The 27,069-nt window shown below is 63.0% G+C and overlaps 1 protein-coding gene across 23 annotated transcripts in view; it reads left to right on the top strand.

Moving 5' to 3' along the window:
* NCOR2 (nuclear receptor corepressor 2) overlaps positions 1-27,069 on the top strand; it is a 206,078-nt gene that overhangs the window by 161,605 nt on the left and 17,404 nt on the right. For 15 of the 23 annotated variants that reach the window (XM_059139520.1, XM_059139524.1, XM_059139529.1 and 12 more), the window contains 14 exons: positions 562-709; positions 2,651-2,701; positions 3,689-4,316; positions 10,864-10,984; positions 11,905-12,061; positions 16,052-16,216; positions 16,950-17,089; positions 17,747-17,849; positions 18,085-18,189; positions 18,490-18,593; positions 22,139-22,289; positions 24,473-24,613; positions 25,007-25,093; positions 25,663-25,961. In XM_059139520.1, coding sequence (XP_058995503.1) covers positions 562-709; positions 2,651-2,701; positions 3,689-4,316; positions 10,864-10,984; positions 11,905-12,061; positions 16,052-16,216; positions 16,950-17,089; positions 17,747-17,849; positions 18,085-18,189; positions 18,490-18,593; positions 22,139-22,289; positions 24,473-24,613; positions 25,007-25,093; positions 25,663-25,961 — 2,400 coding nt within the window. The remainder of the gene's footprint in view (positions 1-561; positions 710-2,650; positions 2,702-3,688; positions 4,317-10,863; positions 10,985-11,904; positions 12,062-16,051; positions 16,217-16,949; positions 17,090-17,746; positions 17,850-18,084; positions 18,190-18,489; positions 18,594-22,138; positions 22,290-24,472; positions 24,614-25,006; positions 25,094-25,662; positions 25,962-27,069) is intronic. The other 8 variants (XM_059139540.1, XM_059139541.1, XM_059139537.1 and 5 more) reach the window with 3 other exon arrangements.

The raw sequence follows: 27,069 nt of genomic DNA, 5'->3' as shown, positions 1-27,069 counted from the left end.
GGGACCTTGTCTGCCTCATTCATTGTGTGTCTTCAGCCCCGAGGCTGTCCTGGCGTGCAGGAGGTGTCCTGGAAGGACTGGGGGAGTGAAATGATGAGGTTCCCCAACCAGTCCTGTCTGCCAGGGCTCAGTGAGAGGCAGAGGTGACAGGCAAGGAAGTTTCCCTCCGTCACTGGCTCCCCACGTAGTGACTGCGCCTGGCCCAGTGTCCTCCGGGACATCTGGTCGCTGCTCTGCCTGGGGTCGTCCGAGGGGCTGGACCAGTCACAGGGGGCCTGTAGGCAGAAACAGCCCTTCCTCGCCTGTCCCAGAAGGATGTCAGGGCAACTGACCGGCCAGGCTGCGCCCTACACGCATCTGGGACTTGAAGGCGGGATAAAGGCCTCAGTAAAAATAGCCCCTGGCACGCTTGGCCGGTGGGGCGCGAGGGGGGAAGGTCGCCTCGTGGCCACTCGGCTGGGATCACCGTCCACCGCACCTGTGACGAGGCCCCGGGCACAGGGAGTCCCCGGGCTGACAGCCCAGGCCCAGGCTGTGACTGCTGCTGTCCCTGTGCCCTAGGAGAAGGAGAGGAATGCACGTAGGAAGAAGAAGAAAACCCCAGCCGCCGCCAGTGAGGAGGCTGCCTTCCCGCCGGTGGTGGAGGATGAGGAGATGGAGGCATCGGGCGCGAGCGGGAACGAGGAGGAGACGGCGGAGGAGGCGGAAGGTGAGGGACAGGAACTGACCCGCCCCGAGAGTGTCGGGCCCTGCTGGAAAGAGGCCTGAACTGCCTTGGACGGGGAGCGTGGTGCTGGTGATGGAGATGGTGTCGGTGGCGATGGTGGCGATGGCGATGGTGATGGTGATGGTGATGATGTGGGTGATGATGGTTGTGGTGTCGGTGGCGATGGTGGCGATGGCGATGGTGATGGTGATGGTGATGATGTGGGTGATGATGGTGTTGGTGGTGGTGATGGTGGTGATGATGGTGATGGTTGTGGTGATGATGGTGGTGGTGGGGATGGTGATGGTGATTGTGGTGTTGGTGGTGATGGTGATGGTCATGACAATGGTGATGGTGGCGATGATGGTATTACTCCCAAATGCTTCAATTTGGGTGATAAATTACATGGGTCTGTACCTGTCCCCCATGGCACGATGTCCCCAAAGACCCCAACCCCTAACTTAGCTGAACACTTGTGCCTCCCCTGTTCCCTTCCTCCCCAGGGCTGCCCCATTTGGGCCCTCGTGTTCCTGGCGAACGGAACCCTCTTTCCTCCTGCCCCTGCCTAGGGTGCCTTCCTTGTCCCCCGTCTGCCTGCCTCTGCATTCAAACTCCCAAGCTTCTGCCAGCATGGTTAAGAAAGGACAGAGTCCCCTCCTGGCTCCTCAAACCAGGCCTGCCAATAAATTCGAGCCCTGCCAGCCCCCAGTGCCTTCTCGGGCCTGAACCTCACTTCCCGGTTGAGAACAGAGAATTGGGCCGTGCGGTTGCTGTTGCCTCAAGCTGGGGATAGAGTCTGGCCCCCTTGCTGCTCTGGGTCTCTCCAGTCCAAGTTGGGGAGAGGCCTGGCCAGCGTCTGAGTGAGCACCACAAATCCCTCTGCCCTTGTTTTCTGGGTCCTGAATTTATAGCCAGAAAAAGAGAAGGAAGCAGAAACCCAGTAACACTCTCCCAGCTCTTTCTGTGGATAGGATGCAGCCTTGGTGGGAGAAGAGGGAAGCCAGACTTCGGCTCAGCATTAAGACCAGAACAGACACTGCCCAGTAGGAGAACTGTGTGGTAGTGAACTCCCCGTCATTGTAGGGCTCACATCCCACAGTGGGGGTGGTGGAGGGACGTTCTGTGCCGGGCGGGGGAGAGGGAGGGGGAGGGCTGGTCTGGCAGAGCTGAGGCTCTGTGACCACCTGATGGCTCTGAATGGGTCCTGTGCAGTGGGCTAGAAAATCCGGCACAAAGGCACAGGGTGATACTCCCATCACATGGATGAGTTTTGGAAAACCGAGGCCCAGGGAGAGGAGAACTGCTCTCACGGGGTGTCCCGTAACTGGTGGAGTTGGAGTTGGCCGGTCCAGCCAGCTTTTGCTGTGTAATTCTGTGCCTTGTGACCAGGAAGGGGGAGGTCAGAGAGGTTCCGGGTTAGGGCCTGAGGTTGCGCTCATGGAACCTTCTAGAAAGCCCGACCAGCGCCAGCAGTATGGCAGACCCCTCCAGGGGGCGGGCAGCAAGTGCCTTGCTGCATCCAGGCAGAGATGAACCCTGGGCAGCTGGGGCCGAAGGGGGCCTTGGTCCAGGGCCATGGCGGCTCCCTGCCCACCCGGCTCTGGGGCTGAGCGGTGGGATGGGATCCAGGGCCACAAAGGCTGCTCCTTCCGCCCTGCCCACCTCTGAGGTCTACATCCCCACCTCTGTCCTGGGAACTCAGGTCCAAAGAAGGCCAGTGACTTGTCCAAGGACACCCAGGAGTGGGCGGGACTGGCTCGTCACCCTGCACCGCCCTGTTGCTGGCCGAGGCCGCTGCAGGTCACCCGTGGTTCTGAAGGGAAAGGGCACGTCGCTCCGAGATGAGGGCCACAGGTCCCCCGTTGCTCGCCCCCCGGCCACCTCCTCTCTGCCACCTGCTGCTCCTGCTGCCTTGCTTCTAATCCTTCTCTCGCTTCCTTCCAGCCTTACACACCTCTGGGAGCGAGGTGCCCAGAGGGGAATGCAGTGGCCCAGGTACGAGTGTGGCCGGCTGGCCTGGCGGCGGTTGGCGGGGAGGTTGGGGTAGGGCTGTGCTGGGGTCAGGGGCATCCTGAGGGCACCTGTCCTCAGCGAGGGGCGCACTTCCGTGAGCATGCTTCTGTGAGTGCCAACATTTGTGCTGCTGGTGCCTCTGTCCGCCTTCCCTGTGTGGTGTCTGTTCCCCATGCTGTTCCCTGTCTCACGCTTGCAGATCTGTACACTCGGCTTCACCGTTCTGTTGATTTTCACCAGTGTTCTTGTCTGTGACTTGCACCTTGTTTGATTTCCCAACAGCAAGTGCAGGGCTTTTCACTTTGTCCCCATTTTACACAAAATGGGGGAAATTGAGACCCAGAGTAGTGACGGGAGTGTTTTTAAGGCTGAAGAGCCAGGTGGGAGGCTAGCTGCCCTCACCCTTCATCTGGACGCATGTTCACAGTCACTTGGTTACCACTTCCCTGTGCACCTGCCAGGTGCGGGGCTGTGTGGGCCTCTGGCGGGGGATGCCGCCGGACGGGACGCTTTCCCCTCGGGCTGCTCAGAGTTTGCCGACACCCTGGCTTACTCCCCCTGTGAGCCAGGATCTGCTTGCCCACTCTGCAGATGGGGAGAGCAAGGCCCAAAGGGAACCTGTGTTTCCTTGGCTGGGCTTCTGGCTTGGGCACAGCCAGCTCTGGAGCTTAGATGAGAGCCCTCGGCCCTGGCCACATAGGGGTGCCAGTGACCCCAGGGGCTGGAAGTCAGTGAGGTGGCTGGGCACCAGGGCCAGCATGGGGAGCAGGTGGCGGGGGGAGGGCAGGGCCCTAGGACCGGGGAGGGGCCGGCTGCCCATGTGTGTGGGAGCCTCAGGGCCGTTGGGGTGTCCGGCTGTGGGGCCACTCAGGGCATCCTGTTTTGGGCCCCGGAGCTGGGATGGGCAGGTCCAGGTCTATGCCTGAGCCCCCCGGCACCACTCACCCTGCCCCTCTCTCCCCCTCACAGCCGCAGTCAACAACAGCTCTGACACCGAGAGCATCCCCTCCCCCCGCACCGAGGCCGCCAAGGACACGGGGCAGAACGGGCCCAAGCCCCCGCCCGGCCCGGGCCCCGACGTGCCACCCCCTGAGCCACCCACCCCTCCGCCAGAGGACGCGCTGACCGCCCCCGAGCCCACCCCGGCCCCCGAAGCCGCCCGCCCGCCCACGCCCCCGCCAGCACCTGTGTCGCCCACCGCACCCCCTCCTGTGGTCCCCAAGGAGGAGAAGGAGGAGGACGATGCCGCGGCCACCCTGGCGGTGGCGGGGGAGGAGCAGAAGCCCCCTGTGGCCCAAGAGCTGGCTGTGGACGTGGGCAAGACAGAAGAGCCCGGCGAGGTGCCCCCCACGGAGCCCGTCAAGAGCGAGTGCAAAGAGGAGGCCGCGGAGGAGGGGCCCGACAAGGGCAAGGCGGGCGCCGAGGCCAGTGCCGAGGCCGCGCCCGAGGGGGCCCTCAAGGTGGAGAAGAAGGAGGGCGGCGGCCCCGGGGCCAAAGCTCCCACGGCCAAGGGTGCGGCAGCCCCCCAGGACAGCGACTCCAGTGCCACCTGCAGCGCAGACGAGGTGGACGAGCCCGAGGGAGGTGACAAGAACAGGTGAGTGGGCGGAGCAGGTGGCAGCTTCGTCCTCGGCAGCCGGCACCCGGGCAGCCGCACAGCAGCCGACTGGGTGCCCGCCCTCGGAGCGTGGCTGGACATGGAAGGGCGCAGCCGGCGGACCGGTCTGCAAGGGGCGCGTGCCAGGCAGCGGGGTTGGCTCCCTGGGGCCGTGGCACGAAGCCCTCCAGACCGGGTGGCTGCAGGTGTGCGGGTGTGGCCAGGTCCCTGCCCCCTGTCCCCAAAGGCTCTTACTCCTCCGTCTTTACGGGACATTTTCCTGTGTGACCCCGAGCCCTGAGTTCTTTTTCTCATGAGGACTCCGTCACTGGATTCGGCTCCACCCTGATGATCCCATCTTAACTTGATCATGTCTGTAAAGAGCCCGTTTCCAAATTAGGTCACATTCATGGGTCCCGGGCTGTTTGGGCTTGAGCACGTTCGATGGCTCGGGGTGGGGGGCGGCAGGTGCCAAGGCCCGGGGGCGGGAGACAGCCTGTGTGATTCAAGCGGAGTCCTGTAGCCGCTGAGGGTGAGCAGGCCGGGCTAGGTCGGGGCTGCAGTCCGTTCTCAGGGGAGTGCCCCGCTCAGCTGGGTGTGACTCGGGCTCAGAAAACAGCTGACCGCCAACGCGGGGACGTCAGTGGGGGTCAGAGAGGCACCGGGAGATAGCTGCCGTGTCCCTGCAGACAGTGGTGCGGGCCTGCCCGTGTAACACACTGCTGAGACCCCTGGGGACTTGTGTCCCCTCCGCCAAGGGTCTGGGTGCTGGAACTGGGAGGCCACTGTCCTGGCTCAAGTTGACTGAGCCGTTGAGGCTGCTCTCGGGGCTGGCCTGGGGGGACCCCCGTGCCGTCCTGTTTGGGTGCCCCCATCTCTGAGCTGTGTTCCTCCTTTCTTACCTTTGTCTTTGCTCCTGGGGTGAGGTGCCCAACCCCACCTCCTCTCCGAGCCCCTGGAGCATTGGATTTTGACTGACGGTTGAGGCCCCTAAAACTCCTGGCCAGAACCAAAGCTCATACCCCTGAGTTGGGGCTGGCTGAGGGCAGAGGTGCAGAGACCCGCTCCCACCCACATCTGGACGCTGGAGGAATGTTTTCTAGTGAGGCAGGCGGGTCGTTTTTATTTTGACTAAAAGCAGTGCGGTCTGTTGTCTCTCCTCTCCTGTCTCGGAAAAGTTCTGGGCAGAGTGAGAGGGAGGAAAATCTGACTTTCAAATAGCAGAGTTCACTCCAGAGCCTTTCCTCTGCCCCGTGATTCACCTTGGGGCATGTTAAAATGGCAAGTTCTAGAACATTTCATGTGAAAGTTGGATTCATCCAGAGCTCTTTGGGTCTTCCTCCACAAAAGGAAGTGAGCCGTGTTTTGTGTGTCTGGGGTTCCCCGGGCGCCCCTGCTGGCAGGAGCCTCACCCCGTCGTGTCAGAGGTAGCCTGCTGGATGGCTCCGTGACCAGCAAAGGCCCGGCCACAGGCTTCTGAGGGCTCGGGGGGTCCTGAGCTCCTTGCCTTGGGGAACAGTACGCACGGGGGCCCGATCCTCCGGGAAGGGCCCCCGGCCAGGGACCGGCTGCTCCGCTCATTCTTTGTGCCTGGGGAACGGGGTCAGGGCGGGCGGCTCCCCACCCTGCTCCTGCTGGCCACAGGGACGGAGTCATGGAAACGGGTTTCTGCTCCTAGCGGGAAGAGCGCTGAGCTCATGGGGCAACCATGCTGATAAGCAGCCTCCTGGGTTCACATGGCCTCTGCCCAAGACTGGGGACTGGGGAAGGCTGAGCTGAGCCCCGCTAGCCCCCGGGATCCCTCCGGCCAGGCCTGAAGCCCCAAAGGCTACTTGCAGCCTCCCTCTCTCCCCCAACAGCCCCACCCAGGGACGTGTCCTTTCCTCCCCCAGCTGGATCTGGCTCTATCCACTCTTCCTGCCTGAACGTCCAGCATTCGATCCCTGGGGAGCAGCAGCCCTGGGCTGGGAGTCAGGACACCTGGTCTGTCACGCCCTGTGTGACCGAGGCTGGTCCCCCGCCCTCGGAGCCAGGCTGGACTTGGGCCAGCTTGCTGACCTCTTCCTGGCTGGCCGCCTGCCACCCCCTCTCCCCACCAGCCACAGCCGCGCAGGCAAGATGTGTCAGAGCAGGCCCTGGCAGCCAGGGCCTCCCGGAAGGGCTGGCGGGACGGGTGGGCCCCTGCACGACCCCGGGGCCTGGCCGGCCGCCCACCACCCTCCTTCCCACTGGGCAGCCCCGGTGTGGTGAGCTGGGCGTCCCTGGACGGGCCCAGGGTGCATCTTGTTGCAGCCCCTGCTGACGACCTTTGGAGAGAGAAATCGTATTCTGCTTTGCCTCTCCATCACCTTCTGCCAGGCAGCTCTGCTTGGGAGTTTTCTTGGCTGACAACCAGAGATGGTGGCTTTGATGGCTAAGCCTTGAGCTCGCCTGGCCTCCTCTGTCCCAGTTTCCAGAGAGGGTGCCTGGGCACTTTCTGGCGGGGCTGAGACCCCAGAAAGCCCCTTTCCCTGGGCCTCTGTATTCTCTGAGATGGGTGTGGGGTCCCCACTTTCAGGCTTCCCGTGAGCATAATGGACGTCACAACATAAACTGCAGCCTGGGGCCAGGCCCACACATGCTAGGTGCTCCGTGAATGGTTAGCTGCCTGCCGAGCTGCTTTAGGAACACTGGAGGTTTGCTCCGAGAGTGGGCTGGAGTGTGGCTTCTTCCCCTGTGCCCCGGAAATTCTGAAAGAACCCCAGCAGCACTTTCCCTTTTATTTCTTTATTCCGTAAATGATTGACTGGGCACCGGTGTTTGCCAGGGGCTCTTCTACGTGCGAGGGATGCTGGGAGCAGAACAGATGAGCCCTGATCCCATTGGGATCCCAATGGGAACATAACTGGGTGATGGGAAGAGTACGGGCGCCAGGCAGAGGCCATGCAGGGGCAGTCAGGGAGGCCTCTCTGAGGAGGTGGCATGGGAGGGTCATCAGAGCCTATAGTGGGAGATGTGGGAGGAGCAACCGGTGCAAAGGCCCTGTGGCTACATGAGCTAATGTTCAGTGGAAGGCAGAGAGGCCTGTGGCAGAGCAGAACGAGGGAGAGGGCAGGAGAGGAGGTGACAGGCGGGCCGGGACCTGGCCTCACAGGAAGCAGCAGAACCATGTCTATGCAGACACGGTTCATAACCAGCCTTCCCTCACCCTCCAGCCCCATGCGTGGCAGCAAGGATGATCGGAGCCTGATGATCATAGGGAAGCCAAGGGAGGTGCTTAGCAGAGAGGGTGTCCAGACCCAGGGCGTCCCCAGTCCCCCATTGCCCATCCCTCTCCCCCAGCCCTGGCCCTCCAGTGTGGGAAGAAAACCCGCAGTGATGGGAAGATCACCTGACCCGCTCAGTCCCAGGTGCTGCTGTCCGTGCTTCCTGTGCTGCCCCTTGTTCCACCCACAGAGCTGTCCTGGGAGGGCAGGGCTGGCTGTTCTCATGCCCACTTTACAGATGAGGAAACCGAGGCACGGTGGTTCTGTCCTATAGCGGAAGGTGGGCTCTGAACTGGGAGCCTGAGCCCTGAGCCGCTCCCAGCCGCCTTGCCAGCTTCCCCTCTCCTCCTGGGTCACATGCCTGGTGCCAGGCTCCGAGAGCCCCTCCCCTTCCCCCTGGGACTCCAGAGAGGAAAATAAAAGCGGCTGTCTTCCAAGAAAACAAAGGAAAGAGCACAGAGGCAGGGCGGCCCCTGAGGAGGGCTCCTGGAGGCAGCGCTCACCCGCTGTGGGGGCCGGAACGAGGGAAGTTGGGAGTCCTGCTCCTTTCAGGGTCCAGTCGCTGAGGCTGGTCAAGGACTTGAACCCAGACCCTTGCTCTTGGAAGCTGGTCTCTTACAGCAAGTGGGCAGGTGGGCATCAGGAGGCCTCCTGTGAACCGAGCTCCTGCCTCCCTCCGTGGGACACTTGGGAAGGGTCTCTGGGTGTGCCCCAAATAGGGGCCTGCTGAGAGCGTGTGAGGGGCAGTCCCTGCTGCCCTGCTCTCTAATGGAACTGGTCCCTCCCTGGGCGAGGAGCTGTGGGGAAACCAAGGCAGGGCCCTGGCCCAAGGGGAAGGCCCTAGTTCCCTGGCAAAGACTTTGCTTTCTATGTGTTATAAGGAAATGTTCCTTTTTAACTTTAATACTTGTGTCTTGTCGTAGTTTTGTATTTCTGAACACCCATAAAATACGGCATTTCGCCGTTCATGGAAGCAGTACAGTTAATCAAACTCTTGGTCTCCTGGCTAGCGTATAGTACGTTCTTTATTTCTGTCTTTCACCGACTATATAGTCCAGCCACACAGCGTACGGGGGAGTGGATGTTAATCTGTCCCCAGAGGTGTGCCGCCATCACTGCCATTGAACTCTGGGGTGCTTCTCTGGCACCCCAGAAAGAAACCCCGTGCCCTTCAGCCCGTCGCGTTTGGCTTCTCTCTGCGGGCCTCTGGCTCTCGAGATCCGTCCACATTGTAGCGGGGGTCCTGCTTCTTCCTCTGTATGGCTGGATCGCAGTCCGTTGTGTGGACAGACCCCGTTTGGGGGTACTTGTGTGGTTTGCACCTGTTGGCTGTGGCGATGGTGCTGTTTGGATCTCTGTGAACAGGCTGTTCTCGTGGGCCTGTGTTCTCCGTTCTCTTGGGCGAACCCCCAGGAGCCGGATGGCCGGGTCGGGTGATGACTGCGTTCCGCCTCTAGAGGAACGGCTGGACTGCTTCCAAAGCACGCTCGTTTTAAAATTAACGTTTACAAGTGTGGGTCAGTTTAAAAGGGTGCTGGGAGGCAGAGGGGAGGGGAGGCCGGGCATGGCGTATGCGCTGAGGCAGGTGGCGAGCGGGAGGACAGCTGGTGGCGTCTCTGCTTAGGCCTGTTAGGGTGCCTGGGCCCCGGGGCCCGAGTGCAGGAGAGCAGGGAGGGTCGGCAGCTACAGGAAAGGCCCCAGAGCTGGGGAGCAGAGGGTGAGCAGGGTCTGGGGAGGTGCAGAGGTGAGGGCGGGAGAGAGGGCGAGTAGGTGGGGAGGACCATGGAGGCCAGCTGAGCATGGAGAAGTCAGGACGACCTTCCTCTGCGCCTCAGGCAGCCCCAGCAGGCGTCGTCGTGTCTGTGTCTGCTCAGCCAAGCGTGTGGCAGATGTGGGGAGGAGGCAGGTAACCGCAGGACAGCCTGTCATGGCCACAGCTTTGTGGCCGCGCCACCGAGAGCAGAGGGCACCTAGGCCCCAAGTCAGGAGTCTGCCCGGTTCTATCTGCAGAAGGGGGCACGGGTTCCTCATCGCTGGGGGTCTGGCAGCAGCTGCGGGGGTGCGGACAGGCGTGGGCCCTGTCCTGGTTAGCACGGCTCTTGCCTGGAAGGCAGTGGCTGTGGGTTACAGTCTGCAGGGGGCATCACCTGGTGCGATCGCCGAGCACAGTGGGGACTGTGCCCACAGGATCCTCCGGCTCTGGGGACCTGGCCTTAGCTTTGCCCTCTGGGTGAATCCCAGCCCGTGGCTGATGCCCTCGTGCACCCTGTTGGGTCATCTGCTGCGGCATCCTGCAGGCTGAGACCGGATGCCGGGCTCTTGTGCTCCCCTGGGCACAGCGCTGGGTCTGCTGTGTGTTCAGCAAGTACAGGTGGCAGGAGAGAGTCAGCAGCTGGGCAGGAACCTGGCAGCCCTGGTGGGTGGACGAGGGTTTGAGGCTGCAGCAGACTGAGCTCCCACCTTGAAGACTTCATGCCAACTGGGGGGCCAGGCGGGGTTTGTGGCAGGTTGCTGTGCCCAGTACTTCGGGAGTTCCTAGAAATCCCTGAAGACTTCCTGAAGGAGGTGACATCTATGAACCCCTCAGGAGCCCCACCCCACAGGGCAGGCTCTGCCCAGGTGCCTCAGACACTGCAGCCCTACATTGGAGGGACCCTGCCCCTAGCATCCGCTCTCAGGTGCCCCGTTCTGTCTGTCTGCAGCAGGTGGACATGAGCTCGCTTTGGGGAATGAAGCATTTACAGGCCGGGTTCAGCTCAGGCCTACACTTCTGGCTGGTGTAGACCGTGTACCAGCTGAGCAGCTGCAATCTACCTGCTCTTAGCTCTTCGATCAACATGAGGTTGCAGTTGGTGGAGATTTCTAGTTGCGTGGGTAGTTTACCCAGCTCCTGTCCTCCAGGGAGCGGGGTCCACTCCGCTCCATGCCCTGGCGCCCGAGCCTCTCACTTGTGCGCGATGGCTAGTCTGATGCTCGCCGAGCCCTCATCCAGTGGATTCTTCCGCGTTCCTACAGCTTCCGAACGGCTCGTGCCTCCTGCGCTGGGCTTCCCTGGGACTCGGCTTGCCTCGGGCTGTCTCAGGCGAGTGTTTGATCCCGGCCTGGGTCTCCGGGCCTGGAGGACGGAGGGAGGAGTCGTCTGTCCCCGCTCGCCACCCGCAGAGTCCTGGTGGGTCTCCTGGGCCGGGTGGCCCTGGACACGTGCCTCACTCCTAGCGGCGCCTCCAGCCCCCGTTGTGCAGGGCTGGAGCCAGGAGAGCCAGCTGTGAGCCCCCCCGGGCTGACGCTCGCCTCTCCCTCAGGCTGCTGTCACCACGGCCCAGCCTCCTCACCCCCACCGGCGACACCAGGGCCAACGCCTCACCCCAGAAGCCTCTGGACCTGAAGCAGCTGAAGCAGCGGGCGGCCGCCATACCCCCCATTGTGAGTGCCCAGGTGCCCCCTCTCGCACCCCGGGACTCCTGCCAACGAAGGCCGCGGCCGCCGTGTCCCCCCCCCCCCTTCAACTCTGCTTCGGGAAGGCAGTGGATCAGGGCAGGCGCGCAGCCCCTGGGGGCGGGGGGGCAGCACCTGCAGCCTCATTCCTCCCAGCCCTTCCCAGCAGCCTCCTGTTTCCTGGAGAAATCCCCATGGAGATGAGGCGGGAACTGCTCCAGGGAGCCGGGTGGGGCTGTGTGCGAAGGAGGGAGCTCGCTGCCTGCAGGGCTGCCTTCTGCCCTCCTGGCCCGGCGCCCCTGCAGGCCTTTGGGCCTAGAGTGGCCGTACCCACGAGGCTCCCCCACGCCCCCTGGGGGTCTTCCAGAGCTCCCCCAGACCAGGGACGGCAGGTCCCAGCACCCTGGGGAGAAGGCCTCGCTCTAAACAGGAGGCCCTTGGGGGGGGCTCCCCAGAAGAATCTCCAGGCCCCTTGGGGGAGCCCTTTCTTCACCACGGCCCAGCCGCTGCCAACCACCCCTCTCTGAGCAAGTGTGCCTGGGCTTCCCCAAGTGCAGCAGGGGGCTGTGGGCTGAGGGGCTCTGAGCTGACCGGGGCTTTCGGAGTGAGGCGTACAGGGCGGCCCCGGCTACACTGCTAGCTCCCCAGGGCTGGGTGCAGTCCCGTTTGTCAATCCTGATCTCTCTGAGACCCACAGAGACTCAGGGCCCAGGCATGGGCTCCCCACTGGGTAGCTGGGGATGTGCGAAAACCCTGCTCTCCTGTCCCCGAGCCATGTGCCCTTGGGCACCTCACTGCCTTGGCTCTCAGGCCGGCTTGTCATGCTTAGGGGGCCCGGAAGGCTGTTCCTCAGCTCTGTGGCCCCTGGACAGCCTGTGAAGCTATGTACCTCCCCCTGCTTCTCTCAGCAGGTCAGCAAAGTCCATGAGCCCCCCCGGGAGGACGCAGCTCCCCCCGCCCCGCCGCCACCACAGCCCCTGCAGCCGGAGAACGACACCCCCCAGCAGCCCAGCAGCAGCCCTCGAGGGAAAAGCAGGAGCCCTGCACCACCTGCCGACAAAGAGGGTGAGTAGGGGGCCCCGCAGGGGTGAGGGGCAGGAGTGTCTATGCAGCTGCTGCAGACGCCGAGCAGAGTGGCAGAATGGGCCGGCCCGAGGAGTCAGATGGGACAGCAGGGCACGGCAGGGACCGGGGCGAATCAGAGGACCCCCGCTCTCTCTGAGGTAGGCCCATCCTGGCTTTCAGCCAAGTCACCCCACAGCAGGACGGCCCCTGTTGTGCTTCAGGGGAAGCCAGAAATCCATGTTTTCACCTGAGGGGCCGTTTCTCAACAGTTGGCAACTTAAAAACATTTTCAGAGCATTGTGTATGCGCATCAGCCCGTCTGTGGCTCAGCCTGAGACTCCCCGTGGTTCAGCCCACTTGTGAGCTCCCAGAACCATGGACAAGCCTTGGCACCCAGCTGGCAGCAGCTCTGGGACCTGGGCAGGAAGCACTGCTCCCTGCAGTGCTCAGTCTGACCTTATTCCAGCCCCAGGTCGCTGGGTTCACTGGGGTGCCTGCGGGGGTGATTCTCTGAGCAGCTGCCCAGGGCATGCTTTATTGTCGCCAAGGTCAGGGGACAGGCAAGGTGTGGTTTCTTGTTCTCTGGATTGTCTGCCTCTGCCTCACGTTCCCCGCTGGACCCGAGAAGTTCCAGGCCTGCGTCCCCAGAGGGGCCCCCTCCCCAGAGCAGCCTGGCACATCGCACCTGCTGTGTGTTCATCACAAGCGATGGGCAGCGGCCCTCTGGAGACTTCCCCATGCTGGGCCGGCCTACGTGTCTGCCGGCCACTCTCAGCATCAGAGGGCAGCGGGACCCCCGCCCACCCTCCCTGAGCAGCACAGCACAGGGGTGGGCTCTGGGGGCCAGTGCCGCCTGCACTGTCTTGGATAGAGCAGCCCTTCTCTGGAAAGCCAGGCTGGCCCTGGGCCACAGGCCTCCTCGGGGGTGGTGCTGCTTGCCTGAGGACAAAGAACAGGGCTGTCCCTGAAGGAGGACTGCTGCATGCTTCCCACAAGTGACACGGGCCTGCCAGACATTCCCTATTTAATCAGCCTGCCCCCTCGCCGCCCTGCGGCCGCTCCCACCTGCCGCAGGAAGTGTCAGATGCCACCCGTAGGGGCAGGCCTACATCCCGGCCCACACACGGGCTGGCTTTAGGCCCCTGGACCAGGACATGTGTTGAACACCTGTGATGCTCTCGTGCTGGGCTAGGGCCTGGGAATGCAGCAGTGAGCAGGACGAAGTCCTTGAGTCAGGGAACTCTTCATGTGACTGAGAAGGACCCTAAGCCAGGGCATGCGCATAAGAAAGCAGGATGACTTTAGGTTAGTTCGCACAGTTGAAGAGCAAAGCAGGGTGAAGAGAGGCTCAGAGGAGCTGTCTCTGTGGAGATGATGACTCAGTCACGGGAAGATCTGGGGAAGGGCTTTCCAAGCAGAGGAAAGAGCATGTGCAAAGGCCCTGGGGTAGTTTGATGTGTTTGGGGGGTTGCCAGAAGGTCGCTGTGGCTGGGGAGAGGGTAGGATAGAGAATCAGAGAGGGAAATGGTGCATGATTGCTTAGGGCCTTGTAGGCCATGGTACCATGTGGATATTGTCTCAGGTATGGAAGAAGCCTTTTCAGGAGGAGCCTTGATGTGTTTGTCTTGTGGCAGAGAATCTAATTCCATTTTGGAAAGATCTCTCTCTCTCTCTCTCCGGTCATTGTTGAGGAGTAAAGGCTCCAGGGAGTTGTGGGCAGATGGAGGAGGCCACAGTGCCATTCCTGACCACCGTGGTGCCAGCCTGGACTGCGTGGCGACTGTGAGGTGGAGGTGTGCGAGGAGTTTGCATCAGAGGCAGAGGCAGGGTGAGGCCGGGCTGGCTGTCTGCTCTCAGGACCCGGCTGGCCCCCCTACTGGGGCCAGGACAGCCTGTGACGGGGGTGGGATTCACCGGGCAAGAGCGGGTTCTGGCTCCGGCTTTGGGGCATCAGCCCAGGGGTTGGCTGTGCGGTGCTGTTAGGGGCCCAAGCAGCTCCAGCCGCGTCAGACCTGAGCAGGGCTGTGCTTGCTGTCCGTGGGTGGCTGGGCACCACACAGGGCTCGCCAGGGCCTGCTGGGATAGGTCATAGACCCTGTCCTGGAAGGAAGGAAGCCAACACCAGTGGTTTCTGAGTCTGGCCTCGGGTTGTGCTGTTTCCTGGAACGGCTCCCCGCCGCAGACGGTGCACCGGGCAGCAGGCACTGTGTGCTTTTCTTGTGGGCACACGTGGGAACCTGACATCCAGCACTACCTCGCTGGTCTTGTGGGAGCCTTCCCTGCTGCCTGGCTCCTGCAGGGAGTAGCTCAGCCAAGCCGGTCCCTCAGCTCCCCTGGGGACAGCTGGAGGAACAGGTTGTCTCTCCAGGCTCTCGGCCTCCTGCCCAGCCTGGCCCAACCCCAGATTTCCCTTCCAGCCCCGGAGCCCACCCCCGCCCACCGCAGCCCGAGTGGGGCTGCAGCACACAGACTGGATAGCCGGATAAGCCCAGGCCCGGGGTGGGGAGGATTCCCTGCCCCATGACCCTCTCCTGCGGGCTACCCACTTCAGCAGGGCACAGGTTCAGGGGGACCTTGGTCTCTTCTGGGTGGGGGGAGAGAATCTGGAGCACGCACGCCTCCCCGGCCACCGGCTGTGCCCACAGCAGGCATCACTAATCGATGCGAACACTTGGCTGCCATAGCTCCGGGGGCTGTCAGAGCTTCTCTCTGTCATCTGGAGGTGGCCCAAGAGATGACACCTGCCTGCTATTCTTGTCCCAGGGCCTAGAGAGTTCTGGCGTTTCCAAGTTGTGCCTCCTGCCCAACTTCTCAGCCAGTTCTCTCTCTTGGGACTGGTCTTCCAGCCAGTTCTCAAGGGAGAGGTTCCGAGCTGGAGGCCGATTTCAGTAGAGTGGGAGGTGGGCAGGAGAACAGCATGACGACAGACCCGAGCCCCTCGCCTCTGGCCCTGGCCACAGGGTGTCCTCCAGGCCTGAGAATCTGGGGCCAGCTGTCGTTCACCCTCCTGAGGGCAGAGCGCCCAGTGAAGGCTCGGACGGCAGCCTGTAGCCTGACTGCCTGGGCTCCAGGCTCCCTCCCTTGCCCGCCTTTGTGGGCCTTTGACCGGATGACTTCCCCTCTCCTGGCCTCAGTTTTCCCATCTGAAAAACGGGGATGGCAGCAGTGCCGCTCCAGGTGCAGCGAGGATGAGCAAGTTGGCACCTGTGCCCTTGGGAAGTGCCAGTCTGTGGGCAGCCTGGGCAGGGGACGGCGCTACCCTGCCGCTGTGTGATCTGAGCTGCACAGGCCGGCGAGCAGTCAGGTCCTGACTGAGCCAGGTACTTGCTGGTGACCTTAGAGTGTGCCACCGTGTGTCTGTACCTCCGTTTCCCCCCCGTACGGCAGCGCTGGCAGCAGTCTGTTTCGCACGAGCTTACTAAGGAGCCTCCTGGGGTCCGTGCCCGTGGGGGGCGCTTAGCACAGTGCCCGGCACATCGTCCCTGTCCGATAGACGGCTGCCTTGGGGGTGGTTCTCCCGAGCGTCTGGACCTTCGGCCACCCCTCCCTCCGGCCAGGGCATATGGATCATAGCAAGCCTTCCTCGCTGTGCAGCGGCCAACCAGCTTTTTCTAGAAAGAGCCAGACAGTAAATACTGCAGACTTTGTGGACCAGCCATTCTCTGCGGCCGCTGCTCAGCTCTGCCGTAGACAAGTCCACGGGCGGCGGGCCCCGTGCCTCCGGTTGCCAACCCCTGCATTGAAGCTCTGTCCGGGCGCCTTGCTTGCCTGGCACCCTGGGACTTAGAAGCTCCCTAGGATCATGAGGGCTCAGGGCTCAGGGTGGGGCCAGCTCCCAACGCAGACCCCTATTCCTGTTGGCCGGGACCCCATCCTTGCCCAAGGCCAGTGCTGTGGGCACAGGAGGGCCTTGTTTGAGCAGGCATGGCAGGGCCACTGCGTGCCCGAGGGGGGCCAAGTTTGGCTGACTGCCCTCCCTCGTCCCCTCAGCAGAGAAGCCCGTATTCTTCCCAGCCTTTGCCCCCGAGGGCCAGAAGCTGCCCGCGGAGCCCCCGTGCTGGACGTCAGGCCTGCCCTTCCCTGTGGCCCCTCGTGAGGTGATCAAGGCCTCCCCGCATGCCCCTGACCCCTCGGCCTTCTCCTACGCCCCACCTGGTGAGTAGCTTGGCCCAAGCTTGGGCTCCTCAGGCGCCACGCTGGGTCACTGGGTGCCAGCTCCTTGCAGTGGTTTGGAGCCGTGTGCAGAAGGAGCTTCGAGCCCGCTGGGACCCAGCAGGAGGGATGGTCTGGTCAGTGAAAGGAGAGAAGGAGGTCTATGGAGAGTTGAGAAATGGGCAGGAATAAGACCAGGGCCGCTGGCACTAGGGAGTCATAGGAGGTGCTCGTGCTGGGGAGGGGCAGCTCTAGAGTGGGGGCTGTGTTCTACCAGTGGCTTAGAGCTGGAGGAGGGACAGGCGGAAAGAAAAGCCTGGGGAGACCACAAGCACCAGGTCAGGTGAACCAGAAGGCCCACGTCAGAGGTTAAGACTTGATTCTGGGAGCACTGGGGAGCCATGGAAGGTTCCAGCGTGGTGGGGAGGATGTGAGCCCGTAGACTTATTAGAAAGATCCTTCGGTCCCTGTGAGGGGGATGGGCTGTCACTGGGGGGAGGGGAGGTTTGGGTAAAGTTGCAACGGGGGAGCGGGTCTGGGCCCGAGGGGGGGGCGGGGCTGGGCCAGGGGGGAGCTTCCCTGAGGTGTGACATCTGAACTGAGGACACAGGGGCTCATCAGGACAGAGACGGGAGGAACAGCAGGGGCACGTGTGGACAGGGAGGTGCCTGGGGTAGGGGCATTTGGGCCACGGCCACTGCTGGGGCCCTGTGGTGGACAGATGTGTGCCCTGCAGGTCACCCACTGCCCCTGGGCCTCCACGACAGTGTCCGGCCCGTGCTGCCGCGCCCACCCACCATCTCCAACCCACCGCCCCTCATCTCCTCCACTAAGCACCCCAGCGTCCTCGAGAGGCAAATGAGTGCCATCTCCCAGGTGAGGCGGGAACGAAGAACAGCTCCTTCCTCTTCTGAGGGATCAGTCTTTCCATCTGTAAAGTGGGGACATCGGGAGCTGGGTGGGAGCTGGGTACCCAAGGGGCTAGGGTCTTCTCTCTGCACAGCAGTGCTGGGGCCTCAGCTGGCTCGAGCTTGTCCCAGGCACTCGGGACCTTGGGCCTCTGGGGCAGTCAAGAGCAGGGGCTCCGCAACCAGATTGTGTGGCCTTGGGGAAGTTGCCTGCGCCTTCTGTGCCTCGGCTTCCCCTCTGTGAAATTGAAGATTGAATGCACTAGACACATAGCACATGGTGAGCCTGTCTGTGACTCCCTGCCCCTTGGCCTCCCCGACCCCACCCACCTGTGTGGCAAGGGACAGGGGCAAGGGGTCTGCTCCGTCCCAGCCCCTGTGGGTGCACCGTTCCCTTGAAACCATACCAGGTCACGACGGCCACTTCACAGGCGAAGGGACCGAGGTCAGGAGAACCAGGGACTAGTCCGTGGTCACTCGGACTTGAGGCCCAGCGCCCCGACCTGCATGTGATCTCCTCTTGGGCTTCCATGGAAGGGGATGTCAGGGCACTCTGGCTGGGCTTGGGCATGGGGTGGAGGGACTGTGAGGGCCCCTTTGACCCCATGACCTCTGTCCCTCACAGGGAATGTCGGTGCAGCTCCACGTCCCATACTCGGAGCACGCCAAGGCCCCTGTGGGCCCCATCACCATGGGGCTGCCCCTCGCCATGGACCCCAAGAAGCTGGGTAAGGATCGTGCTCCCCTTCCTGGATGGCCCAGGCTTGGCTCTGGGGGTCCGTGTTGGGGGCATGAGGGAAAGCCGCTTGGCCGCTGGAACCATGGCCTGAACTTGAGGGCAGGGGGGCAGTCCCAAATTCCTGGCTGTTCTGGAGCTCAGCCCCTGGGCAGGATTAGGTGGGGGCCCTCCCTCCGAGCCGGTATCGCACGGGCGCGTGGCTCACTGCTCTCGCCCATCCCCAGCGCCCTACAGCGGAGTGAAGCAGGAGCAGCTGTCCCCGCGGGGCCAGGCTGGACCACCGGAGAGCCTGGGGGTGCCCACAGCCCAGGAGACGTCCGTACTGAGAGGTACGAGGGTGTGAGGGTGTGAGGGGTGGGCATGGGGCCCGGGGTGTGTCCTGCACCCCCAGCGGCTGCCCCTCCGCTCTTAGGAGGAGGGTTGAGGCAGGAACGGGATCTTTCATCCAAAATCTGCTGAACCTCATTCTCTCCCAGAGGGTCCCAAAGCCCCTCTTTATAACAGTTTGCCTCTTGAGGGGCAGGGGGTCCTTTGTGTTGAGACAGCAAGGGCCTGGCAGGTCAGCGGGAGCACAGTCCCCTGGGAAGGGGCTGCAGACAACCCGTACCCCTGTGTCTTGTGTCTTTTAGGGACGTCCCTCGGCTCGGTTCCAGGAGGAAGCATCACCAAGGGGATCCCCAGCACGCGGGTGCCTTCCGAGAGTCCCATCACGTACCGTGGCTCCATCACCCACGTAGGTGTCCTGGGGCCCCGCCTGCCTGGGGAGGGCTGGGGGAGGACCGGCGGGCCGCGGCTCCGGATGCGGCCCTGACCGCAGGCAGAGCAGCGGGCCAGCCATCTGTTCCCTCCGGCGGCCCTGCGCGGCACCAGTCGTGCTGGATGGGGTGGCGATTTGCCTCCTGGTCATTTATCTTGTCTGCTTGGGGCCAGACACGTTAGGTGCTGAGCGGTGTCCAAAACTCGCCCGTCCCCAGGAGCCAGCGGGGTAGCCGCAGCAGTCAGCCCGAGAGTCACAGACCCGGCAGAGCTGGGCCGATGGCCTCAGAGCATCCAGTGCTTCGGATGGAGTAAAGCACCGATTAAGGACACCTGGGGCTGCCCAGGCTAGTGTGGGAGACTGCTTGGGGGTGAACCCCGCAGGATTCTCGGGGAACAGCATTCCCAGTTTGGGGAACAGCACCTGCGAGCATCTCTGACACGTGCAAGGGGCAGCCAAGGGTTGCAGTGCCTGGAGCAGGGGTGCGGCTCCATGGGCCAGGTCGGGGGGGGTCCTCTGCACTCTGGCGCAGCCGGCCCCCACCCCTGTGGCTCCTTGCGCGCCGTCCTCATCCTCCCTGGTTTGGACTTTGGTCCCAGAAAACAAAGAGGTTTCCTCTTGCGCCGGCCTTGACCATGTGGTGTCGGCCACTGAAGGGCTGGGGTCCGGCATCCTAGCTGCATTCGCCTCCGCAGCCGGGCGTGTGGGATGACATCGTCCCCTCCCCGGCTTTGCGGGGGGAGCCGATCCAGAGGCCCCCTGGTGTCAGGGAGGGGGGATCAGTTCTCTACGTGACTGAGGTCTGGGGCTCCCCGCACATCTGGGGCTCGTTGAGCCCTCTCCTCCCTGGCCAGCGAGCGTGAAGTGTGGCTGCATCACCTCCTCCTGGGGCCCCGGGCTTGCTCTTCTTCCGTCCACCGAGCTTCAGACAGGACACGTTAGTTACACGGGCCCAGCACGGGTCGGGGCTGTCGCAGCTCGTTTGATAGCTAAGACGACCGAAGCTCAGAGGGCAGACTTGAGACCACGTAGCTAGTGAGTCGTGGACCCAGAGTTCTGTGCCCGGCTGTGTCGGGCTCTAGAACACCGTGCCGGAGAACGGGGAGCCAGAACGCACCAGTGTGCGTGCCCGGGAGCCCAGGCACAGACACGCTCGCACACAGAGACACTCGCGCAGACATAATGCGGACACGCTCACAGACACAGGGCGTAGGGACAGACAGACACGGACCTCGGCAGTCACACTCACAGGGCACACGGTGCTCCGCCCACACGCATGTTCACGGTGGAGCGTCAGGCCATAGGCTGGCCCGCGGTGAGCTGTTTCTGACCCCAGTGGCCTCAGATCACACCACAGAGGGGAAAGCTGCGGATTTTGAAATAACAGGCTTTTGGAGGCGGCTTTGCCGAGTGCAAAGAACAAGGAACCTGGGGCAAAAGCCAGGCCAGGGTGTTCAGGTCCCTGCTGGGACACACACTTAAGCGGGGGGGGGCGGTCTCTCTCGTACAAGTTCCTGCTCAGTCTTTCTGTGGCGTCACTGTTGATCGAAGGTTGACATCTGCAGTTCCTGGGCACCCGTCCGCGCCGGGTTTCCAGGCAACCTTGACCCACACAGTCTCAGTCCCTCACACCCCTTCGATGGTCTTTGGCAGAGGGCAGCAGCTGCCGGAATGCATGAGAGGCAGACTTTCCCACAGCCTCGCTGCCGGCAGTGACGAAATCATGCCCAGACCACACGCACACATCCGTGAACCCAGCAGGCTCTCGAGGAAGCCCCAACACGCCGTGCTCCTGGGTGCTCCCACCCACCCTGGGAGGGAAGGTCTGCGGGGCCCATGCCCTGAGGCTTGAAACAAGGCTCAGGCCAACAGTCTCCACGCTTGCACGATTCTGTCCAGTGTATTGTCCCCAAGGGCAGGGTCACGGCCTGTCAGGGTTTCTGGCCTCTGTTTGTGGCGTAGAGGAAAGCCCCTGTAAACAGCGTGGCTCGAGGACATCGACCGCTTTCAGTCCCAGCAGGAGAGCCCATTCCTGTCTCCCACTGTGCTCTTCGATGAGCCGCTGCTTTCCTAGGACGGACCCAGTTCCGCCAGCACCGAGCCCTGGCTCGCAGCGGCCCTGGTGTCAGCGGTCTCGGGGAGGATGTCCCTGCCGTGTGCTCCCACCTGTCCCCGGACCGCCACCACCCAGTGAGGCGTGTTGCTCCTACACTGTGTGCAGAGGTAGCTCAGGTAGCTCTCAGACCCCTGCTCGAGCGTCTGCTACAAGAAGTCGGAGGAGCCTGTCTGCATTCGGTGTCTTGCTGTCCGTCTCCTTGCGAGTCTGGATCTGCAGTTAAAGGCGGTTGCCAGCTGTTGCTCTTACTCCAGTGGGGGGGTTTCTCAGCAGAGGACCTCCCACGGGGAGACTCACTGGTCCGGGGCCCGGCACACAGAGGGACCCCCATGTCTGTCTGTGTTGACGGGTCATGGAATATAGACAGCTTGACTTGGGGACAGCTTGTCTATGCCAAGTGCCTTTGAGAATTCTAGATGCCGGGGTTATCTGCATTTTGTAGATGGATGGATGTATAGGCTCAGAGAGGCGATGTGACTTGACAGACGTCACACAGCAACTCGCTGGTAAAGCTGTTCTTCGCCGTCCTGCAGTCTGACTCCAGACTCATATTCCGGTCCCCACACTCATGTTCATGGAAGCTGCCCAAGGCAGGATGCTATTCCTCATGGCCGTCTTCTCTGTCCTTGAATACCTCCCCTAGCGGGGAGCTCACTCTCTCTAAGGTAGTGGTTCTCCGTTGTGGGCAGTTTTGCCTCCTCAGGGACTTGGGGCAATGTCTAGGGACATCTTTGATCATTGCACCTTGGAGAAGGGGGAAGATGCGGGGGCACAGTGCAGCTCTGGCATCCAGGGGGGCCCAGGACAGCACCCACCACAAGGAAGCAATTGGCCCCCCGTGACATGGTGCCAAGGTTGAGAACCCCTGGTTTTGGGAAACGGGAGTGCATGGGATCCGTTCCTTGGCACAGCATGGGGGCCATGTCTCAGCACCCCTATCCGCTGACCGTCAACAGTTAAATGTTGGGGCTCGGAGAAGGTGACCCCACATGGGACCAGCTGGAACGCAGACTCCAGAGGTGGACTGCCTCGGTCCCGGTCCCAGCTGCGCCCCTGGATGAAGTCAGATCGAACATGCCATGCCTCAGTCTCCCCCTCTGAAACAGAAATGGCGATAGCACCTAAATGAGAGAATGTATATGAGGGGCTCTTGCAGTTCCTGCTACACCGTGGGCGCTGTGTGAGCCGTGGCCCGGTGTTCCGTGGCCCGGTGTTCATGTGGCTGCGTACTGCTGGCTGTCTCCCACTTTGAAGCAGTGCACGGGTGAACGTGCGAGCACACGTGTGCGTGTGTGGAGGCGGAGGGACCTGTGTAGGTCTGCTGGTCACGCCCGTGTCATGCCTGGTGAGCGCGAGGGGGGTCCCCGAGTGGAGCCTGCCGGGCTCACCCCCTCTGCGCCTGCAGGGCACTCCGGCCGACGTCCTCTACAAAGGCACCATCACCAGGATCATCGGCGAGGACAGTCCCAGCCGCCTGGACCGCAGCCGGGAGGACAGCCTGCCCAAGGGCCACGTCATCTACGAGGGCAAGAAAGGCCACGTCCTGTCCTACGAGGGTGAGTGCTGTCGCTAGCGGCCTCGCGGGGCTCGCGGCGGCCTTCCTCCTCCTCGTCCGCGGGAGTCTTCCATGCCCAGGAAAGAATCTTTATGTGGAGGGTTGATGGCACCGGAGAAAAGTTGACCCTATACCCATGGGGTACTTAGGGGGAGCGCGGTGAGGAAGCCCCACCGAGAGCTCTCAGGACGCCCACGCAAGATGCACACAGGAGGTACCTGTGAACTCTGAGTCGTGGAAACCCGCTCCTCCAGCGTGGCTTGTCCACTAGACCCCAGGCTGGTCAAGAGAGAAGGATCCAGAAAAACACGGTCAGGGTAAACGGCAGCCGGCCGTCCGTGGAAAACCCATCTGGAGAGTGTGTGCCCCTCCCGTTGGCCGGAGTGGTCAAGAACCAGGGCGAAGCGTTTTATCCCTATTTTGTGGCCATACGGGGATACCCAGTGTCCCTCTATGTGGCCACCCTAGTAGCCCCTTGAGAGACAGGGAGTCTTGGGATCGGAGAGGAGGATGTCTGGCCCATGGAGGCGGCTGCACAGGGAGGGAGGTCTGGATGACTGCATGAAGCCCAACCAGAGAGGTGGTGAGCTCCCTGTCCCTGCAGGTATGTAAGCCAGCAGCAAGGAAGTGTTGGCCCACCCTGCTGGACACAGGGGGCACTGAGGCCCAGCACTCCCGGCAAACGCTGTGCTCTCAATGGTAGCCTATAGGAGGCCACCAGGGTGTGATGACCACAGTGACCCTCCCCCTGCCTCTCGCCCCCTCTCCCCTCCTGCATTCAGGGGCCACAGCCAAGGACCCCCGCACAGAGGGCACTGAGGGAGGACAGAGCCGGGATGTGAGCTCCTCTCGGGGGTTGGCCCTCCGGGGCCCTGTGCCGCCTCTCCTCTGCTGAGCGGGCACCTTTTCTCCTCTCTGTCTGCCTCTGCCTGCGCCCCCTGCCCCTCGGCTTTGGGGAGTGGTCGTGGTACCATGGAGCCGAGGGATAGGCCAGGGGCTACGTCTTGGACACCAGGCTCAGCACGTGGCCGAAGGGCCTGCAGTCGAGGTGCACAGGGAGGGCGAGCACGGCCTCACCAAAGGTCTCCGCACCCGCTGTCAGCCCCCGTGCTTCTCGAGCTCTCGTCTGGAGGGGCCGTTTGCACCAGGCTTCTCGTCTCCCCCGTGCTTCCCGGTTAGGGGGCAGCAGGGGAGGGGCAGGCAGTGGGGGTGGGGGACCCTGGCAGCCCGGACAGTGGCACTTGTCGCCCTGTACGGATGGGAGCCCCCTGGCTGGATTTCCCATCTCTCCGTATGCGTGTATATATACACGTATGTATAGTCGTTTGTCCGTTTTGATCTGAAATCTCCGTGTTTAGACGTCAGCGATTAGTCTTAAGAACAGTTGAGAGCTGCAGTGCGGTGTGTATGGAGGCCCCCGCTTTGTAGCCTGTGGAGTGCATCGTGCATCGTAACAAGGGGGAGAAGTCTTCCAGGGCAGGACTGGGGCCGTGGGGAGCTTGCATCTGCCGCTCTGGGCGGGGACAGGCGCCTGGGGAGCCCCAGCCTGCTGGCCAAGGTGGCCTTCAGACCCTCAGCCTGTCTGGGAGACCAGGGTGCTCAGCCCAGGGTTCCTCCTGGCTCGGTGAGGCCACGTCTGCTGTGCACAGCACCCCCCCACCGATGTGGGCTTGTTACAGTGAACACACGTGTGTGCACAGGTACACGCGTGGACACAGACCGGCACGGGGCCCGTTTGTGCACCTGGCCTCAGTCTCTTCTCAGTGGCCAGGCCCGTGTGTGTAGCACGCACGTGCACACACCCGCACCCAGATGGTGGTGCACACGCCGTACCTTCCCGCTCCCCTGCTCATGCCCACATGTGCACTGATGTTCATGTCACAAATGGGCACCCGTGTGAGGCCGTGTCTGCACAGGCTCGTATGGCCGTGTGTGTGGTAAGAAGCGCACACCTGCTGATGGTGTGTTGGGGTTCAGGACATAGGACGCTTTTGTGTCTTAAATCCCCTAGCCTGGCGAGAGGGGCCCCGGCTGACCTGCAGGCTACGGGTTCCCTCAGGAGGGCCCAGCCGGGCCCTGCAACAGGCCCTGTTGACTCCTGTCCCGGGTCCCCAGTGGCTTTGCTGGGACCGCGCCCCGTGCACCAGACCGCCACCCTCACCACAAGCACGGTCTGGGTTCCAGGTGGCATGTCGGTGTCCCAGTGCCCCAAGGAGGACGGCAGGGGCAGTTCAGGACCTCCACACGAGACAACTGCCCCCAAGCGCACCTATGACATGATGGAGGGCCGCGTCAGCAGAGCCGTCTCCTCGGCCGGCATCGAAGGTGGGCGTCCTGCCCGGCTCCCTGCCCCAGCAGACACAGAACCCCAGCGGGCCTGGGACCTGCCCTGGGGTGGCTTAGTGGCTTAGAGTGGCAAAGAGAGAGAGTTTGTCTCTGCCCCGCCTGGAGGGAGGTGGTAGGATGGTTCGCCTGATTTTCCAGATAGGTAAACTGAGGCTAGGCTTTGCTGAGGCTCCTCTAGAGGCAGGGCCCGGCCCAGGAGATGGGATGCTGCTTGCTGAATCTCGTGCTGCCCCACTGCCACTGTCTTGGGGACGGCTGTCAGTGGCCGGAGGGACCCATGCTGGGAAGGGGTGGCTCTGACCCCAGCTCCTGTCCCTGCCTGAGGCTGGCTGGGGGACCCTCGTAACCATGATGTTCTTGCCCCTCCCCCAGGTCTCATGGGCCGCGCCATCCCGCCGGAGCGACACAGCCCCCACCACCTCAAAGAGCAGCACCACATCCGAGGGTCCATCACACAAGGTGCTCCCCGCCCCCCCGCCGTCCTTGTGGTGGCCGCAGCCAGTGAGAGGGGGTCATGCCAGCGTGGCGGGGGGCACGTGTCCGTGGCCCGTGCGGGCGCAGGTTGAAATGCAGAGCAAGGGTAGTCTGTCTCACGGAAAACAGAAGGGGAGCGCGGGGTGCTGCCCGTCGGCCTGCCCTGCACAGGCATGGTTCCGAGCATCTGTCCTGGGCTCGGCGCTGGCCCCGCTGCTCGTCCCGTCGCCGGATGTGAGACCCGCAGTATCACAGTAATGGTGCTGTTACCGCAGCCCCCAAACATGCTTGGCTGCTCGGTAGCGAGGCAGCGACTGCGGGAACCCTGCGGGGCTTTCTGTCCGGCGCACCTCACTGGGTGTGCGTCCAGTCACTGGTCCCGTTTTACACCTGACGGGACTGAGGCTCGGAGAGGGGCCGTCGTGGGCTGGGGGTCCCACAGCGGGTGGGGATGTGGTCCCAGGGAGGCTGGCCGCAGGGCCGTGGAGCCCCCAGGTTAGAAGGGGCCCGGCGGGCTGCGGAGTCGAGCGTCAGCGCCCCGTCCTCCCCGGCAGGGATTCCGCGCTCCTACGTGGAGGCCCAGGAGGACTACCTCCGCCGGGAGGCCAAGCTCCTGAAACGCGAGGGCACGCCGCCGCCGCCCCCGCCGCCCCCACGGGACCTGGCCGAGGCCTACAAGACCCGACCCCTGGAGGCCCTGGGCCCCCTGAAGCTGAAGCCGGCCCACGAGGGGCTGGTGGCCACGGTGAAGGAGGCTGGCCGGTCCATCCACGAGATCCCGCGCGAGGAGCTGCGGCGCACGCCTGAGCTGCCCCTGGCCCCGCGGCCGCTCAAGGAGGGCTCCATCACGCAGGTACAGGCGCCGGAACCCGGCAGGCTGGGCCGGGATTGGGGGAGGGGGAGGCTGTGAGCTGCTGCTCTGGCCTCTGCAGATGGGGAAACTGAGGCTCCGACTCCGTGGGTGCCCGCCCGAGACGGCACAGCTGCTCGTTCCTGGGCCCTGCAGGGCTCCATGCCAAGGGCTCTTTATCCTCAACCTCCTCTGGTTCTGTTTACGCCCCGGGGAGGTTCCTCCCCATTGTCCCCATTCTTCAGGTGGAGAAACTGAGGCACGGAGCGTTCAAGCAGGCTGCCAAAGTCCCAGAGCTAGCCATAAAAATAAAAGGCTGCCGCTGACTGGATTTTTGCTCCGGGTCCAGGGCTGCCTGAGCGCCTGGCGTCATGTCCTGTTTCGCCCCCACAACCACGCTCTGCGGTGGTTCTCTTACTGTTCCCGTCGTGTGGGTGCATAAATGGAGGCTCAGAGACTTGCCTGCGGTCCCACAGCAAGTGAACGGCCGTTACGAACCTCGAGTCCAGACGTGCCTAGATCTGCAACATCTTTGCCTCTGGGCGTCCACTTCCCCCACCAGCAGGCTGCACCCCCGCGGCCCGCGCCCCCCCGAGAGGCCCCAGCCTGATAGGGTGTGACCAGCTCCAAGCCTGCAAGGAAGGAGCTGCTCAGAGGAAACATGGAAGGGCCACTGTCTCTTCCTGTGCTCAGAGGCGGCCCGGAGGAATGAGGAAGGAGAGTGGGAACACCTCGGGGGCTGCTTGGCTCTGGGGCGGACAGGACTGGGGAGGGTATCCTGGGAGGCCGGCACAGCTGGGGTTAAGGTGCGTAGTGCCCGGAGACGGGAGAAGCCATCTTCCGGAAAGTACCCAATGCCAGGGGACTGGTTTGGCTTCCAGGCTCAGGGCGGGAGTCCCCCGTGGACCCAAGAGGGAGACCAGCCTGCTTCTACAGCATTCTTAAAACCAGGGGTTTCCCTTTCTTATGAAAATGATTAAAACATTGGTGAGCAAACTCGGAGCTCTATCTCCAGAGACACGGGGCCCCACTGTACCCCGGGTCCCCAAGCTGGTGTCAGCAGGGTGGGGCTCCTCCCAGGTAGCCAGCTTGTGCTCGGGTCTGTGACCCC

Source organism: Mustela lutreola, chromosome 11, assembly GCF_030435805.1.
Source record: "Mustela lutreola isolate mMusLut2 chromosome 11, mMusLut2.pri, whole genome shotgun sequence".
Lineage (NCBI taxonomy): Eukaryota > Metazoa > Chordata > Mammalia > Carnivora > Mustelidae > Mustela > Mustela lutreola.
This window is presented reverse-complemented; position numbering and strand designations above follow the sequence as displayed.